We start from the raw sequence: 23,035 nt of genomic DNA, 5'->3' as shown, positions 1-23,035 counted from the left end.
AACGAAACCTGCTCGGATGCAAAATGTGTATAATGCCGTGATAAAACAATGCACCGAGATCGTTTGCACGTCCAGTCCCAGAAAGGATGAAAATGCATTTTTTCCCTTTTAGTTGCAGGTTGGAGTGCCCATTAGAACACTGCACCACGCGGGCACTGAGCAAACAAATTGGCGCAAAGCTGTCATCGACTGGATGATGGATGGTGCTTTTGCTGGACGAACAGTGGCTCACTAACCTAGTTTCGAGAGTGAACCCATATCGGGCATCTGGCACCCGTGTCAATAAGTTAGACAAACATAGGAAAAAATGAGGATATTGCTTTCATTTATTGAAAGGTGACTGTCGAAGTTGGAAAATGGAGCAAGATTAATTGAATTAAATGTAGCGGTGCATGGCGATTTACACTAAGAATATCATTCCAACGCCATTAACTCGAAGGACAGCCAGACGATAAAGATCGGACGTGACGATTACTCAAATTAATTGAGCGAACATTTGATCCTTACCCTCTCTGGGCGAGAACCGTACTGGCATTAGAATGCTTGGAAGGATTAGACCTGCATTGCATAGAGGTGTATGGCATGCACATTCGCGATATGTTAATGACGGAAGGTATTTTACTTCAAGGTGAACTTGTACAACTCCCTATCGCAATCGTACTGTTATTGTTGGTCAAATGCTGGTCAATGGGTAATGCACTCAAGTATACAACCGTGCACACAATATTTCTGGCAAGATTTCTTTATGTGATTAAGAATTCAGTGGTCATTCTGTTGTATTTTGTACAACACTGATGGAAAATACCTCGCTTGATATACACAGCATCAGCGTTGTTTTTGTTACGAAGATGCAGTTTGATTGTAATCGCTTCAAAATCGAATTTTACTGTAAAGTTTTTCCAAATTATATCTTTTCTGATCGGGAAAATTTGGATATTGTTGTTTAAATGTTTCAAGGCTAGAAACTGAACTTATTTAAGTTCTTTTTGAAGTAATTTTAATAAGTCTCTGTATATGGTGAAATCAATGTAAGTTTTATAGTGTAGCACGCTATGTCTGAACCAGACGTTTATAAAAATCGAATGTACATCGGATTTTTTCTCGCCAGAGTTTAGTATTTGGGTTATATTTTTATAATCGGAGAGTTTTAAAATATTCCATCGGTGAAATTTCGATTTTTTACACTTTTTAGCCATTTTTCATACTAAATCCCATGAAAATCTAGTTTACGACGCATTTCCGCCCATACAAAATGTATGGAAAAATTTTCACCGATAGAATATTTTAGAACGTTCCGATTATGAAAATATAAACCAAATACTGATCTCTAGCGAGAAAAAATCCGATGTACATTCGATTTTTATAATCGTCAGGTTCAGACATAGCGTGTGTAGTAGTTGGCCTCACTTGACATTCAGTAAAACAAACAATTTTTCATTTTTTATACTTCAGTGTTACAGGGATGGCATGATTAATGTTTGAATATCAAAAAAATATTATTACTGTCATTACTACCTCTTGTTGGCCTTTAAACGAGTGAAGTTTTGTGCTACACCTTGTTTTCAGGATCATTTTGTGTCTTATTTAGGATCTCTCAAATATTTTATTCAGTTTATTTTAAACTAAGCCAGTAGTTAAGATAAAATGAAAAACAATTTCAATAATTACCAAACTACAGTGTTAGCGAAATTGAACACCAAAAAAGTTAATCTTGGTATGTTTTAACTTCAATTTGCAAGAAACAGACCAAAGATGAGAAGAATCTTCAAACTCTTGGTGAGCCGCACACAATGAAGTACGTTGAATAGCTTGTTCTTGAAGATCTTTCGTTTGTTCCTACATTGTATTTTTTTTTTCGTTTAAACCCGAAGGTTTATCCCAGTTTTTTTTAATTTAGAACTCATTAAGGGATTTAAAAAAAATTAAATTCTACTGAATAAGTTTTTACTACAGATTTCCTAAAAGAAATAAAAAAGGGAATAATCTAAAAAATTCAGATATTTATTATAAGGGTGTCATTGTCGTTAATCTGCAATCATTATGGTGATTGCACATATAAAGATGGCTTCATCCCATTACCCCGAACGCCACTACCCCGAATGGGTCACTACCCCGAAAGCCATTACCCCGAATGGGTCATTACCCCGAACGCCATTACCCCGAATGAGCCATTACCCCGAATAGTATGAGATACAATGTAGTATCTTGTTCTGCGGACAAAAAATGATGACCATACTGTTATAAAAGATTGACCATTCATGTATGTGTCTCTAATGTAAACTTAATGGTTTTCATCATATATTTTCAATTCTTTCATATGTGAGCTATTCTTTCGAAATATTCTGTTGGCAACTATTTTCTTCTTATTTTTTCTGGTACAGAACCTATTTCTTAGCTTAGTGAGCACTTACCGAATTCAAGGGTCCATTCACAATATTCATAAAACCAAAAATGGCCATTTCCGACACCCAGCCACAGTGGAAATTCAACAAATTTTGTATGAGCTGTAATATTTTGACAACAACCCCCTTGATCGTTATGAAATTTATGAATGGGCTTTTAATAAAATAAGCCTTTTATTTACTGAGATCTTTCCTTGTCAATTTACCATTCTTGTACATGTGTCTCTGTGCCAAGGGAGTCAAGGAAATGGTCAATGCAATAAATTTCCTCCGCCACCAGAGAGGAATTTGAACCCAGAACATATAATCCTGCTGAACAGTTGCGTGCTTACCGGTATTTGGAGTCCTTGGAGGTGTTCATAATTGAATTATGTTTTTAAACAGAGATTTCCCTTTCTTATGAATACAGGTTGTAGCATAGAATCACGTTGTTAAAGTTATTATTCACGTCATAGCTGTAAGCATTTACTAGAAATTTACCCTTCGTTCTTTAGAAGGCTGTTCTTTCAAGTTTACGTTGGATAATCTAGTCTCTAATATTTTCGTATGGAACAGCTAAGTTTATGAAAAGCAGGATATCCTTAAGGCATCCATTGAAGTTAATCCTGCCTTAATTTAATACAAGAAGATAAGAGAAAGGATATTCCAGAAATTTTCCCTTCTTTTATCTTCCTAATTAAAACAGTCAGGTCTCTTATCGAACTGCTCACCGTTTTTCTGCCATCATCATTTCTTCATTGTCTTGAATCAAATACAACTATTTTTTGTGGTTATCTTATCAAAATTCAGCGGAATGACCATCAAACCAACAAAAGTTTTTACTGTAGCGGCCATCAGAGGCCACCGTTTTTCTAATATGTACAAGTATATGAGCGTTTCTATGTCACAGCGGAACATTTGTCTATCAGGTTGGTCTTAAGCGGGTTCCATAGAACAACATGATCTTCAATTGCCACAAAATATTTTGGAAGATTCCAATGCTAGTAGACCGACATCCAAAATAATATTAGTGAAGGATGTGGGTAGCAGCGTCCAAAAGGAGACTTTACTACATCCTTATTGTTTGCATATTATAACTATCCTTTTCATAATAAATTCATCCTTCTTTTTAAAGTAGGCTGTTCTGCAGAGCATTGCAGTGTGGCTTTGTAAATCTCACCAAAAATAGACGACAAATCCAAACGAAACTTTGTAAGTAAAAATTATTTGCTGAAGCTAGCTCCATTTTTCATCTCATAATATTTGAAAAATACATTGTAAAGCTAAAATCGTTTAATACTCCGTACACAGTTAAACCAAATCACAGAATTCGGTAATCTTATTACCGAAATCTCAACAGCTGAACGATCGGTAAACGAATAGATTACCGACCTTTCGGTAATTTGCGTTTCGCGCCTCAACTGTTAAAACTACCGAGTTTTCGGTAAACGTTTACCGAAGATCTGTAAATACGGCGTACGGGTTTGAGTAAATCCTTATAAAAAACATTATATTGATAGAACTTGGGCAAGCTAAAATTTTCACCACGACACGTCGACGAAAAAAAAAAACAGTTTGACGTTGTCAATTTGTCAAATTACCGATTTCGGTGATCTTACCCTTAGTCTACTGAAGGTTCAGTAAAAAATTTTAATACTGGTGCTTCACAGAAGGTTAGGTGATTTTTTTGACAGCTCAACAGTAGACTACCGGAGATCGTTAATTTCACTTCTGATATACTGTCAAAAGCTCACCTATTACCGAGACTTCGGTATTTCGGTGAGTTACAGATCTGTTTCGGTAAATTTATTTACCGAACTCTCACACTCTGTTTGAGTGTGTACAGTTATCACCCCACCTACAAATCAAAATTAGTCTCAAAAGGTTATGCATTCGGGGTAATGGCGTTCGGGGTAGTGACCCATTCGGGGTAGTGGCGTTTGGGGTAATGAGCCATTCGGGGTAATGGCATTCGGGGTAGTGGCGTTCGGGGTAGTGTCATAGAGTCATAAAGATTCCTCTGTAAAACACCGTGTTTTTCGTTGTTTTGTATACAGAACTATTTATATATAAAATGCAGATATTTTAGAGTTTGATATAGTTTGATATAGCTATTGCCAGATAGTCCTTAGTCTGCTCAACAAATTTGCTGAAGACATCAACCTTCTAGCTAATAAGGATTTTGAGATATAGAAGATTGAAGAAAATTGGTTACTAGCGCCACCTGGTGGAGAAATTTTGAATTAGATTTATTACTGCCGGATAGCCCTTGATCTGCTAAACAACTTTGCCGAAGCCATCAACCTTCTAGCTTATCTGGGTCTTGAGCTATCCGTTGAATGGATGATGTGGCCAATTTTGGCACCCCAAGACAATCCGGAATAGCTCCGGAACCACTCCGACCATAATCTTAAGTTTCCTGGAACATAAACTAGAAGAGCTTTTCGGGAAGTTCTGAAAATTTCAACAAAATCCATCCAGAAACAAAAAAAGTTATGCACATTTTAGTGTGTTTTTTTGCATGTGAAAAGTATGTTGGCTGGATGAAGGTTAACACGTCTTGAAGGGTTCAGAATTTCATTCAGATTTTTTTATAAGATTTCTCTCTTGCAGAAGTTCATGAGAGTTGTATTTGTTCGTTTGTGTTTCAATTGCTTTGCCTGTAAGAATAACTATTGGGAGGAATCCGCAAAACAACTCTTACTGTCGTTCCAGAGAGCGAGCAATGGCGCTTAAGCCAAGGCTAATCAGCCCGGGCAAAAGGTGGAAATACTATTCTGTCCCATCCCAGAGAGGTGAGCAGTAATGGTGTAACATCAAACCCCAACTTTGCACGAGTAGACCTGGCCGTTTTTATATTTGTGTCATATTATTGATATGCTGCATATATTGATGTTGTCAATAAAAATGAAACAATTTGTCGATACTACCATTTCTCAGGATTCTTTCAAGTTTTGTCTCAAATTCCGAACAGTCTTATATTCCGAACACTCGGTTTTTGTATGCGATTTGGTTGAATTGTTTCGCTGAAATATGTAATCGAATAACCAGGAAATGTCAGTCAATTGAAATTCAGTTTTAACGTCTTCGAATCTATTTTAAATCTTCGAAATAGTGATGATTCTCTAGTTCGAGGTCAGTAAAAGTAGCTCTGATAAATGTATTTGCGGAATTATTCATTTTAATACGATTTATTCGTGCTGTTCGGAATTTGAATCAAGGTATTCATAATATGAGACAGAATGAACACAGTATTCGCCATTTGAATCAAAATGTTGTTCTATACGTTCATGTTAAAACAATACTAAAAAAGTTTAAACAAACATTTTTATTGGCACACCTAACAGCTAACCATTAGACTTCGCCAAGAAATTAAAATTTTCACAATTATCAGCTAGTTTATGCCCATTAGAAGCATTTGAAGTCAGTGTTGGCCTTAAGTGTTCGGAATATGAGTCAAATCGGTACTGGCTATGTACAGTGGCCCAATTTCATATTCGTACAGGATACTGTTTCCACATCAAGTTAGTAAAAAACTATTAAATGAAGTATTGAGCTACAAATACTTTATCCACATTCAAGGTAACAGGTGTCATCTATTGTTTGCCAATCCCAAAATGTTTCCATTTACATTCATCTTTGGAGTAATAGAAAAGTATTGAATTGATGTCTAAAGTTCACCCAATTCCATATTCGTACACCTACCAAAATTCATACGCACAACGTTCAAAACTAAATTTAGAAGCTCTATTTGAATACTGAAATGCTTTATTATGATGTTCAGATGTAGTGAAATACATTTGGACAATTTATTAGTGGACATATATGGAATTTAGGTAAAGTTATGAGAATTGCCAGTTTTCCAATGATTTTTGCTATTACATCCTATAATTCGAACAATAACGTTTATTTTTGTCATTGGATCCAATCTATAGATTATACTCGTAAGCTCTGATAGAAATTTAGTTGAAATATATATAGTTTACAGAAATCATAAACAGTTTTTATCCCTTTTGAGTTCAGAAAATTGTTGTGCCATAAGTTTAAAACTCTTCTAAAATGATATTTTTAATCAATGTAAACCAAATTTTCATTCTAAACAACAGGTAAATGTTAATTTTGAATTTGTCTGTAAAAATAATTTGAACTACGAACTTCGTTTTACAATAAAGTACCCTAAACCTCGCTGTACATACCTCCACATAATTGATGTCATCGTAATATTCAACTATCTTTGAAATAATATTCAAAATAGCACCCTATTTTGCAATTTATTGTTTTTATAAGAAAGATACAAAATAACTTGAATGAGCAGAGAGCATTGATATACTATTTAATAGAATAAATCCTGTTGTTTTCATCATTTTAAAAAACGTTTGTGTTGAGGTTATGGCAATAATATTTATTCTTTAAATCTCTATAATCATGTTTGGTAGTAAAATGTAAATTAAAAATGATAATTACGCAATGTTTTGATAGGAACATTAACTATGGATTATGTTTATACATTTAGGAGCCAAACATAAAGAAATTGACTAAAAGTTTTGGTTTTGGATTTGTTATAAATGTTATACTACCTAAGATTCAAAAATATAAGTTGTCGATATCCACTCCTAGCTACTCTAAAACTGATTATAATTTTTTGAAACTTGTGCAATATTCGCAGTTATCATTCTTAAGAAAGTGATGTTGAAAAAAATGCAATTTATTGTTCGACTTACCGAATATTTTAGCAAAAAACATTGGAAAACTGGTATTTTTCTCAAATTTACTCAAGTTTCAAATATATCCGCTTTTAAATTTTCCAAATGTATTATACTGCATCTGAACAACACAACGAAGAGCTTAAGTAATCATCTAGTCCATTAAAAATTAATTTTGAATGCTGTATATTTCTTTTTTGTTAGGTGTACGAATATGGAATTGGGTCAATTATAGACACAATCTCAATACTTTTCCATTATTCCAAAGATTTAAGCAAATGAATACAGTTTGTCATTGTCAAACAATAGATGACACCTATAACCTTCATTATTGATAAAGTATATCGAAGTTCATGCACCATTTAATAGATTTATACCAACTTGATATGAAAACAGTGCCCCGTACGAAAATGAGATTGAGTCACTGTATAAGTAGACTAGACTACTGGAAAACCGTGCGCCCGTAATGGGTGCCTGGTATCAGAAAATCTAGAAATCGCTAATATTATATCCTACAGCAAACTTTTTGAAAATTCGTAAATTAAAGTGTTTTACATTTGAATTCGGATTGCCGATAGCGACTGGTTTTACACCATCGATTGATGTGTTTTACAATTAGTGAAAATTCACGTGTGAATCACATTGATCGATCTTGTAGAATGTTTTCAGTGTAGGATCGAACGTGTGGATTATTTTCAGTGTATACAATATGTATACCAATGAACTGCCGTTATACGCATAATTGTCCCATGTTCCAAAATATGCAATCGAGAAAAACGCGTTTAAAGATTTCAACATATTTAGGCCTCGTATTGACCAGGTGTGTGGTAAATTAAATTAAAGTCTTTACAGTAGTATAAAGAATGGCGCGTTCATTAGAGTCAAGAGTTTGTGTTATGGGAAAAATGTAAATTTAGATACGAAATTCATAGTGGGACTATTATGCCTAGAAATACGGGGTTTTTGGTGAATTTCTACGCATAACAGTCTCACAGATAGTAGTGATCAATTATGTGCTAAGCATACTGCTGTAGATGACCGTTCCTATGTATATATTGTACCGAATGTAGAGGACGTATATCTTCAAGACTATGTTAAGGCACCTAATGAAGGCTCAAGTGACATGTGCCAAACGGAGCCACGGAAGGGAAGTGAAGAAATACGATTTTATAGTTTGGGATGGAAAGCAAAGTTTTCTGTTTATGTGATAATGAGAAAATGTATGAGTTAGTGAAAGAAAGAGTGGATGAGTAAGTTAGAGAGTTTATATGATGTAATAAATTCCTATATCGACACTTCCAGCTGCAGGCTTGACAGAAACTCATCGGAGAATTCAAGGTTATTTAGCGGAGTAAATATTCATCTCAAAACTCAAGACACAAATATTCACCCGATTTTACATTTCTTTGGACTTGGTTTACAAAATCATGGCAAATTATGTTTAAGAACCGCCAACATGTTTGCCACTTGCACCAAAGAACCAGTTATCAAGAATAACCAGCTCATCCAAAACCTCTTGAATTATTCTTCTTTTGACTTGATTTTCAAATTCACGGAGTTTGGGAACTAAGTTTCAGAACCGACAATTTAGTGGCCATTTCCCTCAGGAAACCAGGAATTCTGAACAATCCGACATACAGTCAAGTCATTCAAATACATCTGAACCACCTTTAGTGAAAATTGATATGTCGCAATCCAGGTTTCAGATTCGCCAATATGATGGCCACTTCCACCAGTGAACCGGTATTCGGAACAACCCAGCATGTGGCAAAGTCATCCAAATGATAGTCATTAAGTTTCCGAACAAATTAAATTTTTGGTAAGTGTTTTCTAAAACTATACGTTAAAATAAACTGTTTGATTGAAGTCAAAATGCACAAAAACTAACATGGGACAATTATGCGTATAACGGCAGTGAATTGCTTGTAAAATATATTCATTCGTCAGTTTACCGTGGTGAATCAAAATCCGGACGGTACCAATATCCGGACACTCTGATAATTATCATTAATTAAATGTAAATATTGTATAATAATTTAAATAATTTTATACATAATTTCTTATTTTAACACTTCTTATCAGTTTAGTTTCATTTGTAAGGCAATGCTTACCTGATAAATCATAAAAATAAAAACAAAATTGATGCTCCAGTTTGACGTGATTTATTAGCGGCGTGGATCAGTTTTGAAAGTGATTCGACGATCGCACCACAATATTAAGTTAACAGTTCTATGCTTAAATTACATTATTTTGGAAGTGTTTCAATTAGAACAGTGTACGAAACAATCGTTTAGATGTTGTGAAGCACTACATTTGTGGAAGAACTTGAAAATAATCTGTAAATTGTGAAGAAGGTACTGTCCGGAATAAGAAACCAGTGGCTTCAAATCCGGACATTATTTAAAAGTGTTGTGTTTTACTTTCGTGAATTAATAATTGGAAAGCAAATTAATTATAAAAGCAGCAAATACTATCATTGGAAGGTAACGAGAGATTACAAGTGCTAAGAAAATCAGTGTGACTTATTTTTTATACAGAATAAACACCATGTACCCAATCGCATGAGTATTGAGCCAGTAGAGGTAATTAAAGCACATATTTACTTAAACTTTACGTTTATTAGCTTCTAGAACCAAACGCATGCATCGAATCTTTGATCAAATGATCACAAATTCACGTAATAGTGAATTCTGATACACTTTTATGCCAATTTTTCAAGTTACAATACAGGTGTCCGGATTTTGATTCATATTTGTCCGGATTTAAAACCAAGGTATGCATTGGCTGTCCGGATTTAAGGACAAGACATGCTTGAATGTTTCAATGTTTTTCTTGACATTTTCATATTTTTTAACATACAATTAACCGTTTATAGCAAGAACTAACATATAACTAGTTGTGGCAATATCACACTTCAATTTTATTCGAAAAATACTTGTTAAAAATGGTGTTCGAAAATATGCCTCTACTTAAGCGTCTGGGTATTGATTCATCACGGTATAGGTTCACTAAGCTATCCAGATTCAGCTACAAAATCAAATTTAATTACTTGATTAAATTGGCTCTCTAATGGCCAATAGCGCCTGAGCTTCTAAAAAAGCAATTAATTGTGCGACATACAATTACAGTGTATTACTGAAAACATTCGAACATGCTAAACGGTATTAGAATAACTCGTAGTTTAAAATTTTTGGTTTTAATGGTTACGCCTTTAAAAGGGCGTAACACAAAATTTTGTTGATTTTTCCGTTCAAAAATCCACACAAAAGATACAAATAATTTAAAAAAAAAAAACAAGTTTTATTAGTATATTTCTTCTTTCGCGTTCAATAGGAACCCGTTTGAATGACTCTGATATCCTTTGAATATGTGGACTTATATCATGAAAAGAGCGTAACATGAAAATGGGCCATACGATAATTTTTTTGAATTTTACTCAGACACGCGGTTCAGCCGTAGAAAAAAATGATGGGAATAGATGGGAACCATGGGGATTTTATTGGATTTTTTTTTCTGTTAATAACCGTTTGGGGAGCACCGTGGAAGAGGAATTCCATGTAGAAATTATTTAAGAAATCCCTAGTCGATTTTTGTAGGAATCCCTTGTAGAAATTCCTGAAGCAATTCTTGAAAACTTCTTATAGAGCATCTTTGGAACCCTTCACCTTGTCCTTAGACATTTTATAAATGAAAACGCACTGTGTTACACTTATCAGTCATTAATTAAGATACCATACGGAGAACAGCCGGCCTCATTTAGTAGCCACTGATGAATCTTCTTCCCAAGATCACTCTCAAGATGCGTAACATGAGTGATGAAACGCAAAGGTCATCTCAATCTCAGCGCCCTTCAATTGTTACGATTCCAATACATCACGCTAAGATAACACCGAGATGACGAATTGTATCTAAGACTATGACTAGGAAACAAAAACTCACTCTGCGGATTGGTCACCCGGCAGGGCAGCGTCACCGTATCGTTGATCTCCGTCTCGACGGTGTGGTTTTTGGTCAGGAGCATCGTGTTGAGATCGGCCCCGTTCACGTCGTTGGTTCCCAGCTCCTTCGAGGGTTCATCCTCGTCGTCGTAGTTGTAGTCGTCCTCCTCGGCCGTCGTTCCACCTCTCCGTTCCTTCGATAGACTACTGCTGGCCGGATGAGGTGAGGCTGAAATGAGATAGATAAAGCAAAAAAAAAATGAAATTAGACTTTGGCTTGTCAAGATTATGTTTGTGTTCTGGAAGATGTCTATACGTGGTAGATATTGGCAGCCGGTAACGTTTAGTCATATACATAGGTTACAAGTCTTCATCAGAGTGGAACGCGTTCGGCAGTTTTTTAGAAGTTGAAATATCAACTAATTAATCTCGTTTACGTTTTTTTTGCGAAACAGATGGCGAACCATGGGCGTAGCCAGGATTTAAATCAGAAAGGTGGCAAACGGTCTCGAAGACGTTATTCGCCAGTTTCACAAAAAAGATACTTTTTGATATCTTACGCATTTTTGTGTGAGGTTAACTGATTATACTTAACTTTTGCTTGAGACGTAACCCTTTTTTCTTCTATTATACTGCGGGACGAGTTTTTGTACTATGCAAAAAATACAAATTCAATTAACTTTGTCCCAAATATCCATTTACTATTAAGATTAAGATTTTTGATTTTTTTTATGAAGATAAATAAAATATTTTTCCAGTGTATATTTTTTCTTGTAGTCCAAACGGTTTACTACAACTTCTTCATAGAACATTTTTATCTAAAATCAACAACCTCGAAGTTAGAATTTTTCAAATTCTATGGAAAACACTTATTGTATCATACCAAAAACATGTGCAAAATTTACTGTAGATCGAAGATGGTCGAGTTCTGTGACTGACCGATTTGACATGAAATTCGTCAAGTGTGTCCTATTGTGTGTTTTATTCTCGCAATAAGTTTATGGAAGAATTTGTTTCAAGAATCGTCATAAACATGTTAGTGTAATTGCTCCGAAAACACGTGAAAAATACCGGATCAAAATAAATGGAGTTTCTGGAGCAAAGTCTTAAGGTAAAGAAGAATGGAAGCCAAACCAAATAATTTTCAAGAGCACCAAATCTGGAGAACCGAATATCCGTTTGAGCTGAATACTTAATCACCACCACCAGAAAGCTATCAATTTATCAAATTTTTAGTTTCGACGGATGTTTGGTTTAATCATGGGAAACGGCAGTAGGCTTTGACAAAAGAACACTTGCGTCTGACATTTCTTTTAAGGAGAAACTATTTTCGGAGTACAGCTATATTTAGATGCGTGTTTAACGGCAGACTATTGTGTTTGGGTGCGTTTCAACTGAGGAAAACGGATCAAGATTCGGAAAACGTTCCTTGTTTGGACAGTGGATTTGAAGTAATTGGAGATTGTTCCTGAATTTTGAAGTGCGATTGAAGTTTAGATAAGCAAGTTCAGATTTTTGGATTTGGCGAGTCAACAAGCTTGAAGTTGATCCTTTCTAGAAAGAATTCAACAAGTTTTTCTCATTGAATTGGATGAGTATAATTTTCTTGCTTTCTTAATTTTAGTTTTGTTTCCGATTGTTTTTTATTTATTTAAATTCCTTGTTTTTTTCTTAATATAGATACTGGCGGTGAATCAACAGGTGAGTTTGTTTCATGCTTGTGACTTCACAAATGCTGTGAGTGTCAGTCTAACCCCTAGTTTCAGTTTTATAAAACTTTGAGCTACACCTTCATATTCTTTATATATTTGTCGCAATTACTAAAAATAACGGTTCAACAGTTCGACATCAAAATTGTCGACCCACTGATAGATAACTTTTTCAAATTTTGGCTACATGAATCGCATCACTTACCAAGGTGAATCCTGATCAAGGAGCTTTTGAACCCTCCCACTAACAAATCTCCTTCCTGTGAAAACCGTGGAGATGCGGAGGTGATTTCGGTCTCTAATAGCAATGGACGTCACACTAACATTCCTTCCCCTCTTCGATGACCGTAAGGACGGGGCCAGCGCTGTTATTGGCATTACTAAATTTGTAGTCCCGTAAAACGGGGTATCTTTGATAATGCGGGTAACTTTGATAGTGCGTAACCCACCACATACTAAACGAAATATCATAATTTCTGTTAATCGGTTAAGCAAAACGAATGCAAAACTGAAGAATATTAGTATGACACTCCATATAAAAGCTGTTTTCATTTGAATCGAGACCATTTGAGGCTTTTTACACGAATATTAAAAATTGACACAATTTTAGCATTTTTGAAACGCTTACAAACAATCTGTTCTACGATCACTATTTGATGTACTTTTGAATAGTTGGCCACTTATATTTGGCAGCCTAGTTATCATAGAACTTGAATACGGTCTCAAATCTCTTAGCGAAAAGCATTTTCACAAACTGGGACCATTTTTGTAATCTAAGTCAGAAATTTCCATATAACGTTAAACGCCTATAGGTATGCAATGCCCTACAAATGTTCGTAATTCATTCAATTTTGTTCGATGCATACTCCATTATCAAAGTTACCCCAAAACAGAAAACCGGCTTTCGATTATATGAAAAAATATATATCCATCCAAAATAAATCTTTTAGCAATCTATCAACAACAATCGATAGGTAGGATGCCAGTACTTGTTTTAAAAATATAAATTATAATTCTTTGAAACAGCATGCATAAATATTCAAGTTTTCTTCGAAAAAACTACCCTGGGCTTGGGATTATATTTTCCAGGGAGCGATGAATTTTGATAATTGATCGCTGTTGTTAGTAGTTTTGATTAGATGTTGGGTGAATTTCAAAGCAATGGCAACCTTTTTATTACAAAATTTAGATTTTATCTTCTGACCTAAAAATTCTGGTTAAACTACTGTACTATGCAGTTGGGCTGCACTAGGCTATCACTCATCAAAATTACTTTCACTTCGGGAAAATATAATTTCAAACTGGCGAGAAGATTACGAACTGAGGGTGGGTTAGGAGCACAATCAGACCCTTGAATGTGCAATGTGGGGTAGTAATTGGGAATGCCATTGACGGTTTGTAATCTTCTACGAGGTTTTCGAAAACCAACAGGGCGCGTGCACCGGGTTGCGGATAGGAGCAAAGGGAGATCAATAGCATCTACCTAAAATAATAGAGCAAAAAGCCGTTCCATGATTAGGTAATGTTTAGCGAACTTCTATGGTGTTCTAGTACTATAAAATTCTTCACTCACTGGGAATTTTGGCCTTGATAATATCAATAGTGATAAAAACATAAAATAATACTTTATACATAATAAGTACAATGTAGCTTCAATGTAGTAATAAATGAAATAAAATCAATTTTCTATACTTGACAAGGTTTTGAAGACAATCAATGAGTGAAAGAACTACCTATTAGAAAAGCCACATCAGCTAAGGCTATACATATACAAATGTTGGTCATAGGGTCATGGCGAGCATTCGGTATGTATGTCTATGACTGATTCTTATCTAATAGGGGCACTAGAAGACCACGCGGACAATTTCGAAACAAACTATTTTTATACATCGGTCTTACGATCCGAAAGGCTCAGCTATGCTGCAAAGTCATTTTAAAAGCTATTCATTAGGCTGATACAAATATTAATTTTCTTTTATGTCACCCCCCCCCCTTCAAAAATCCGAAAATTTTGAAGGGGAGAAAAAAATAGTTTCATCATTTTTTTGACATCAGTTAGATTTTTTTCAATTCTTAAAGTAAAAAACAAGTAAAATAATTATCCAGAGGACGTTTGAAAAAAGTTTAACAATTATCGTTAAAAATAAAAATTCGAAAATATAACTTTTTTTTCATATTTAGTATTTTGTTCCTTATTTATTTTTATCCCCCCCCTCGTACCTTCCAAGTTGTCTCGGACATAAAAGAAATTGAATATTTGTATCAGCCTTACTACTGTTTAATTGTTTATAATTCTAACAAAACTACATAATTAACTCATTACTAATCACTGTTCCTATATTCTCTTTTTCTCTCCTTCTTATCTGTTGCATGATTATGATCATCACTAATATAATGCATGAGCATGCACAATAAGAATAATTTCAGGATTGAAAGCAGTACATGGATACCTGGATAGAACAGCTTCGAAAAGGGTGCTCAAAATATAATATTTCTGATCAGGGAAGTATTAATATAAAGGGTATGTAAAATTTTTCCATTATTAACACTTAGATCACACAAACAAACGAACTAATAATATCAAATATTTTTATATAAATCAGCATCGTCAATCAGGGCAAAAACAGATAAAGTTTGTAAAGTTATCACCATCGATTGAATTGCGCTCTGTATAGTAATGTTCAATCAGTATCAAAATCTCCTAAAGCGTCGCATTGTGCCATCAGCAGCCCTTAGCATCACTCTCATATTGTTATTATTTTGTTGTTTATAAAATTTCTAGAAAGCGATCAGCATATTCTTTCTTACTTGTACAATGGCCGATCTATTTGGAATTTTAATAAGTCAAATCTAACTTCAAAACTCAAATTAAATTGCTTTCAGCACATTTACATTTTGCAGCATTAATCGCATTACTGTGTCAAGTCTTCTCCATTCCCTATACCCTACCCCAACCCTTCTTATCCTTCCCGATGGTGTTCAAGTGGTCCGCATAGACTATTACGGCCATTACCTATCCCTTCCCCCGGCTTTGGACTGACTTGCGCTCTTATTGCCCCACCAAACGCTGCAAAATGAAAATGAAAATGAAAATGAAAGTTTTCTTCGAAAAAACTATCAAAGTTACCCCGTTTTACGGTCCTCGAAATTTTACATTGAAGAAGGTACACTACTCTCAAGCTACTTCTGTTGATTCCCTGTGCAAATTTAATTGTTCCGTCCAATCACGGAATAGCAACTACGAATTGTACGGCCATCATTGCTCAGCATAAACACTTAAACGGATATTTTAGTTCCATCAGATTTGTGCTCTTCAAAATTCGAGGTATGGCTTCGACGCATCTTCACTTTGAGAACTTCTTTGTAAAATTCGCAAGTTGCATTTATTTACAGTTTTCTAGAGATTTTTTTCCACGCAGCTGTCATTAAATGTTAAGAGGAATTCGTGGAGTCGTTCAAGAAAGAATTGCATTAAGATTTAGAAGTAAGGATTTATGAAGTAATTGTCTCATGTTGTAAAATATAATATATCAAAAGGTTTTATGATAATTATTATTGGAGTCATTAGATAAATTCCTATAATTTCCTTTCTATAAGAATTCTCAAAGGAATTCATTGAAAAATTCTTTTGAAAGTTCCTGGGAAAATATCAAGGGAAATCAACATGTATTCTCAAAACATATGAAAAATTGCTCGCATGAATCAAAAAAATGGAAGAATATCTAGATGGAACTCTAGATAGATAGTATCTTGATGATTCATTGCTTATCGTTCCTGAATACATTTATTTTTAGTAACTTATAGTTACGCTGACAAAATCATTTGCAGTATTCGGTTGTGAATTCTTGACAAAAATCTAGCAAAAGCCAGATTTTTAAGTTGACTCTAAGAATACTTGATATTCCCAAAGAATTATATCATGATGCTTGTTTTTTTTGTAAAGAAATGCTGCAATCTTTCAAAATTGGCTACGCCCATGTCACGTTCCCCCGCCATAGAATCAGGGTTAATGACTTCGAGATGGTGATTTTCGTTTAGGATCCGAATTCTAAGCGACATGGCGTCCGCGTCTATTTGAGGCCGGCAAACATGATTCCCATTATAGATTATCCATATGAGCGCAGCATTGTATTGGATTACAACGCAAATCAGGTTCCCCGTTTACGGTCGATTTCCACTAGATATATGGCGGAGTGGAGCTTAGGTCGCATTACAAACGACAGACCGACTGACCGGTGACTTTTACCTTCATATTATCGACAGTGGTTCGTTTCGTCGGCATGGTCGGGGTCAGGCTGTCTGCCAAGACTCAGAACTTATCCGCTGCTTATGCCCATGTGCTCAGTCCCCATTTCCCTATTAGTCATCAGTTGCCGCAAACCGAACTTATATATGAACCACATTCTCCCTTTCAGGGTTTAAATGGAGAAATGCATTTCCCTAAAACCGTATGATGGCATAGTAAGGGGTGAAGCCTTGCAATGGTGAAGTTACAGAGGTTTTCAAAGCATGAGGATTGAAAGAGTTTGAACGTAGGTGCAAGTTTGGATCCCAAATGAATGTTTTCAAATTAAAATATAAGTTTTAGCGTTTACACAAATTACACTTGGAAAATGAATCTATGTTGCCGGTAGGTATTAATATCCGCCGTAGTGTAGCATTTAAATTTAGGTATCGCAAAACGGGGTAACTTTGATAGTTTTGACGAAGAAAACTTGAACATTTGTGCATTCTGTTTCAAAGAATTATAATTTATATTTTTGAAACATGTACTGGCATCCTTACTATCGATTGCACTAAAGTATACATGGAACAAAATTGATTGAATTACGGAACATTTATAGGGCATTGCATACCTCTAGGCGTTTAACGCTATAAGGAAATTTCTGACTGAGATTGCAAAAAATAGCCCCAGTTTGCAAAAATGGCTTTCGCTAAGAGATTTGAGACCAAATGCATGTTCTATTACAACTAGACTGTCAAGGATAAATGACAAACTCATTAACTCATTTAATAATGAGCCTAAAATGTACTTGATTCCAACGAAAATAGCTTTAATACAGTCATCTCTCCCTTACTCGATATTTCGTATCTCGATATCGAGTTAGAGAACCATAGTAAAAGTTGGTTTTCATGGCTACCTCGATGGTCCCTTGGATCGCAGTTGCATTAATTTTATGTTCTGTAACTCGATACCTCCCTAACTCGATGGTCCCTTCAATATCGAGTAAGGGAGAGATGACTGTATGAAGTATCATTCTAATACTTTTAATTTTTGCATTCGTTTTGCTTAACTGATTAACAGAAAATTTGTTATTTCGTTTAGTATGTTGTGGGTCTCGCACTATCAAAGTTACCCGCATTATCAAAGTTATCTCATTTTACGGTACGACGAATAATAGTGCTTACGACGAAGTAGATCGAACCTCCAATTCTTGGGAGATTTTCTGTCGAGCAAATTATCATTGCAAATGACATTTTGATATACCTACGTAATTTTTAATTGATTAACATTACAAACGTTGAGAACGTCTGATAGTTAGACTAACCGGCGCCAATTGAGCAGTCGGAAGCAAAAGGAAGAGCGGCACGGTACACTGAGGAAAGATGACCGCAACGTAATTCACTTTTTGTCGTCATCACTGCATGTACCTACATGGGGGAGTTCAATTGAAGTGCATAGAGTGCTCTATTGCCTAAAGCCGACGACAACCCGGACAAGGTATGCCCTACCTACACCTTCGAAAACTGGCAAAAGGTCAACTTGTATGTATTCTTTTCCGTTTCGGTACTTGTATTGTAACCCATATGTGCGCCGCTGTGATTTTTTTTTTCGGGTGGTACAAGGGACATTGCTGCGGGTGCGAAAGTGTTCATAATTTATGGCCTTGCGGAGGGTTAAATATGACTCAATTTCCGCTTTTGTTGCTTTTGTTTTTAAAATATGTATGAGAAGGGACGCGGCTCGCAATGTCCTGGGTGGGCAATTCGACTATATGTGGGTTATGCCGGTAGCAAATTTTGGGCTGTTATAAAAGGTTACTCGAATGCGATACGATCTCGTAAATTGGATTTCACATTATGTGAACTTTTGAACTGCGTTAACTACCGTTATGGTCGGCGAAATAACCAAAACGAACACAACGAAATTGAATGGATTTTCATGCCAACATCCTGACTGGAGCATCACATCATGGCATGTGAATTAATTGCTCAAGGGATCATCAACGAGTTTGAAATAAACCGACTCACAATGGTCGGGCTCCAACAAACAAGAGGCGGTGAAAACTACCAAAAATGATTTAAGATTTTACTTATTAATTTTTATTTTTTTTTAGTCTGTTCATCTTCTTCTTTTTTCTGGCGTTGCGTCCCAACTGGGACAAAGTCTGCTTCTAAGCACAGTGTTCTTATGAGTACTTCCACAGTTATTAACTGAGAGCTTTCTTTGCCAATTGACCATTTTTGCATTTGTATATCGTGTGGCAGGTACGATGATACTCTATGCCCTGGGAGTCGAGAGAGTTTCCAACCCGAAAAGATCCTCGACTGGTGGGATTCGAACCCAGGACCCTCAGCTTGGTCTTGCTGAATAACTGCGCGTTTACCGCTACGTTCAGTCTGTTCATATGACCTTTGATTGTAATTGTACTAAAATTAAAGTTTTGTTTGTCTGTTTGTTCTAAATTGACTAAAATGGAATATTGAAAGGGGTCTTCTTTAGCCAAGGGGCCTTCCTTAGCCGAGTGGATAGAGTCTGCGGCTACAAAGCAAAGGTGTCGGAATTTGATTCCCGGTCGGTTCAGGATCTTTTCGTAATGGAAATTTCATTGACTCCCTTGGGCATAGAGTATAAACGTACCTGCCACACGATATACGAATGCGTAAATGGCAATTTAGGCAAAGAAAGCTCTCAGTCAATAACTGTGGAAGTGCTCCTAAGAACACTACGCTGAGTAGCCGGCTCTGTTCCAGTGGGGACGTTAATGCCAAGAAGAAGAAGAAGAGAAAATTGAAAAATACAATATTCAATTAAATACACTGTAACCTCAATTTACGAACTAGATCGGGGGTGCGTAAAACGAGGGAACTCAGTTCGTTAAACGAGGTTTTGCCGTTTAGAGTCTACTTGTATGAAAATAATGTATATTATTTAGAGAAATTATACTCATTTAGCATCATTAACATATAATGGTTATACTGGGTACTTAATCAGGCTAGAATGTATACAAGTTAAGGTCTTCCAAGAACTCTTTGGAGTTTGGAGTACTGGCTAAATACGATCCTTTGATGTTTTTTGTTATGCCTTTATTTATTCATAGCAGTAAAATGAGTATTGTTAAAATCTGTACCGATATCCTAACTCCTCCAAGGACTTCATTTAAGTCATCGGAATATTCTATTTGTTTATACAGATGTTTTTGACCCTCCAAGGACTCAATAGAATATAGGCCTTGGGATCTACGACCGTAATAAGTGATAAGAGGATAGTTTTGAAAAACACCAAAGGGGACATGCACAAATTACGTCAAGCTCCAAGGGGGGGGGGGGTCAAGCCAAGCGTGACAAGCCTTACAAAATTGTCGGAGGACTCATACAAAAAACGTGACAAAGGGGGGGGGGAGGGGGTCCAAAAAGTTGAAATTTAGCGTGACATAATTTGTGTACCATCCCAAAGGCCCCTAACCATTCCTGTGAGCAAAACGGTGTAATGTATTAGTTTGTGTGAATGTCCTAGGTCCTCCATCCAATCTATATCGAGTATAGGCCTTAGGATCTACAAGCGTAACCAATTATAAGCGGATGCTTTTTTAATATGGCACAGACCCTTATCTATTCATAGCAATAGAATAAGTATTGTAGTAATTTGTAGCGATATCCTTGGTCCTTAAAAAACTTAATCGAAAATAGGCCTTTGAGCTTAGCTGACTACACATATCAATGGTTGCTATTCCGTGATTGACCGAAGTCAGTGAAAATGTACAAAGAATCAACTAGAAGTTCGGCTGGGATTGGCCATAATCTTCTTCAGTGTGCATAATTCAGTGCCTCTCTTTATACAGGGTCAATAATGGCGCCGGTCACGTCCTTGCAGTCAGGTGGGATTGAGGGAAGGAATGTTAGTGTGTAACCTTTGCTATATGGAGACCGTGTTTCCCTCTGCATCTCCACAAAGGTTACTGGGAGGGATGTTGGGTCACAGGATTCACTTTGATAAGCGATTAGACCATGATAAATAATTATTTGTGAGATATAAACATGCTTATATGTAAATATAATATTTTCATTTGATATGAACAACTTTTATGTAGAGACTTGAGGTGGTATATTTTACTTATTTGAAAAGAAACAAAAAACTCGATTGGCTGGCACATCATAGAACACTTTTATTCTTATGCCGACACTTACAGTGGCGAACCAACTAAGTTTGTTGAATAAAGTGAACCTTTCGAAAGTCTTCACTTGTAGCATCGAACAATTCAATTTTTTTTTTCAATTACAAAAATAAAGGTAAAAAAGGGTGTTTTGAAAAAAATAAACGGTAAACATGAATAATTCATGATTCAGAGTTTATGTCGACACTCATAGTGACGAACCATTCATAGTTTGTTGAAAAAATCATATTTACGTCCCGCCGTTGCACAGTGGTTCGATCTAGAACAAATGCCGGACAAAACCTCAAACTTTCTTTAAAATAGCTGAAATCATATATTTGACATATTTTATGCCATGTTGAACTGTTATGGACTTTTATTTTCGATTTTTTCTTGTTTCGGACTGATAATTAGAATATTCAGGTTTGGATAATACATTTTCAACTTTTCCAATCTTCCATACAAAATCATCAACTTAGGCAAGCTGGTTCGCAGTTATTTATTGACGGATTAAAATGAAATTTTCACAGCATGCCAGGCGACATTTTTGAGTATTTTTTCCATGCACAACTGCAATAGTAAAAACAACTAGACTAAAGCGCAATTTTTGACAAAAAATATTAACTATTCTTTCAAAGATATGGAACTTACTTACTTTTGCTGGCGCTACGTCCTTCAAGACATGACCTGCGCCACAATGTTACGCCAACTAACTCGGTCCATGGCTGCTAACCTCCAATTCCTCGATCGCCCCACACTTCCAAGATCCTGCTCCACTTGGTCAAACCACCTAGCTCGTTGCGCTCCCCTTCGTCTTGTACCGGCCGGATTTGAGTTGAACACCATTTTTGCGGGATTGTTTTCCGGCATTCTCACAACGTGTCCCGCCCATCGTACCCTTCCAGCTTTGGCGACTTTCGTGATACTGGGTTCACCGTAGAGTTGCGCAAGCTCGTGGTTCATTCTTCTCCTCCATACGCCGTTCTCACATACTCCGCCGAAGATCGTCCTAAGCACACGTCGTTCAAAAACTCCTAGCGCTTGCAGGTCCTCTTCGAGCATTGTCCACGTCTCATGCCCGTAGAGGACTACCGGTCTTATTAGCGTCTTGTACATGGTACACTTAGTACGGAAGTGAAGTTTACCAGACCGCAAGGTCTTGTGGAGTCCATAGTAAGCACGACTTCCGGCGATGATACGTCTTCGAATTTCTCTGCTGCAGTTGTTATCCGACGTTATCAATGATCCGAGGTAGACAAATTCGTCCACCACCTCGAACTCATCCCCGTCGATCGTCACGCGTCTGCCTATGCGAGCTCTATCGCGCTCGGTTCCTCCAGCCAGCAGATATTTCGTCTTCGACGTATTTACCTTCAATCCAACCCGATCTGCTTCACGTTTCAGTCTGGTATACTGTTCAGCAACCACCTGGAACGTTCTTCCGACAATGTCCACGTCGTCAGCGAAACAAATGAACTGGCTGGATTTATTGAAGATCGTGCCCCGCATGTTGAAGCCCGCCCGTTTCATAACACCTTCTAGCGCAATATTGAACAGGAGGCAGGAAAGACCATCGCCTTGTCGAAGTCCTTTGCGTGTTTCAAACGGGTCCGATAAAGCACCCGATATCTTCACACAGCACTGTACACTATCCATCGTAGCTTTGATCAGTCTAGTCAATTTCCCGGGAAAACCGTTCTCGTCCATAATCTTCCATAGCTCTTCGCGGTCGATGGTATCATAGGCCGCTTTGAAATCGATGAATAGGTGGTGCGTAGGGACTTGATATTCGCGACACTTTTGGAGGATCTGCCGCAACATAAAGATTTGGTCTGTCGTCGATCGACCGTCCACAAATCCGGCTTGATAACTTCCAACAAATCTGCTTGCCAGTGGCGATAGACGGCGGAAGATGATCTGGGAAAGCAC

General features: G+C 36.4%; 1 protein-coding gene across 12 annotated transcripts in view; it reads right to left on the bottom strand.

The window, feature by feature from the left end:
• The window catches only part of LOC5564333 (igLON family member 5), a 360,449-nt gene that overhangs the window by 23,127 nt on the left and 314,287 nt on the right, over positions 1-23,035 (bottom strand). For all 12 annotated transcript variants that reach the window (XM_021852749.1, XM_021852750.1, XM_021852751.1 and 9 more), the window contains one exon: positions 11,024-11,251. In XM_021852749.1, coding sequence (XP_021708441.1) covers positions 11,024-11,251 — 228 coding nt within the window. The remainder of the gene's footprint in view (positions 1-11,023; positions 11,252-23,035) is intronic.

Source organism: Aedes aegypti, chromosome 3 (assembly GCF_002204515.2).
Source record: "Aedes aegypti strain LVP_AGWG chromosome 3, AaegL5.0 Primary Assembly, whole genome shotgun sequence".
In the NCBI taxonomy this organism is placed as follows: domain Eukaryota; kingdom Metazoa; phylum Arthropoda; class Insecta; order Diptera; family Culicidae; genus Aedes; species Aedes aegypti.
Note: the sequence above shows the minus strand (reverse complement) of the source record. Positions and strands in the feature narration are given on the sequence as shown.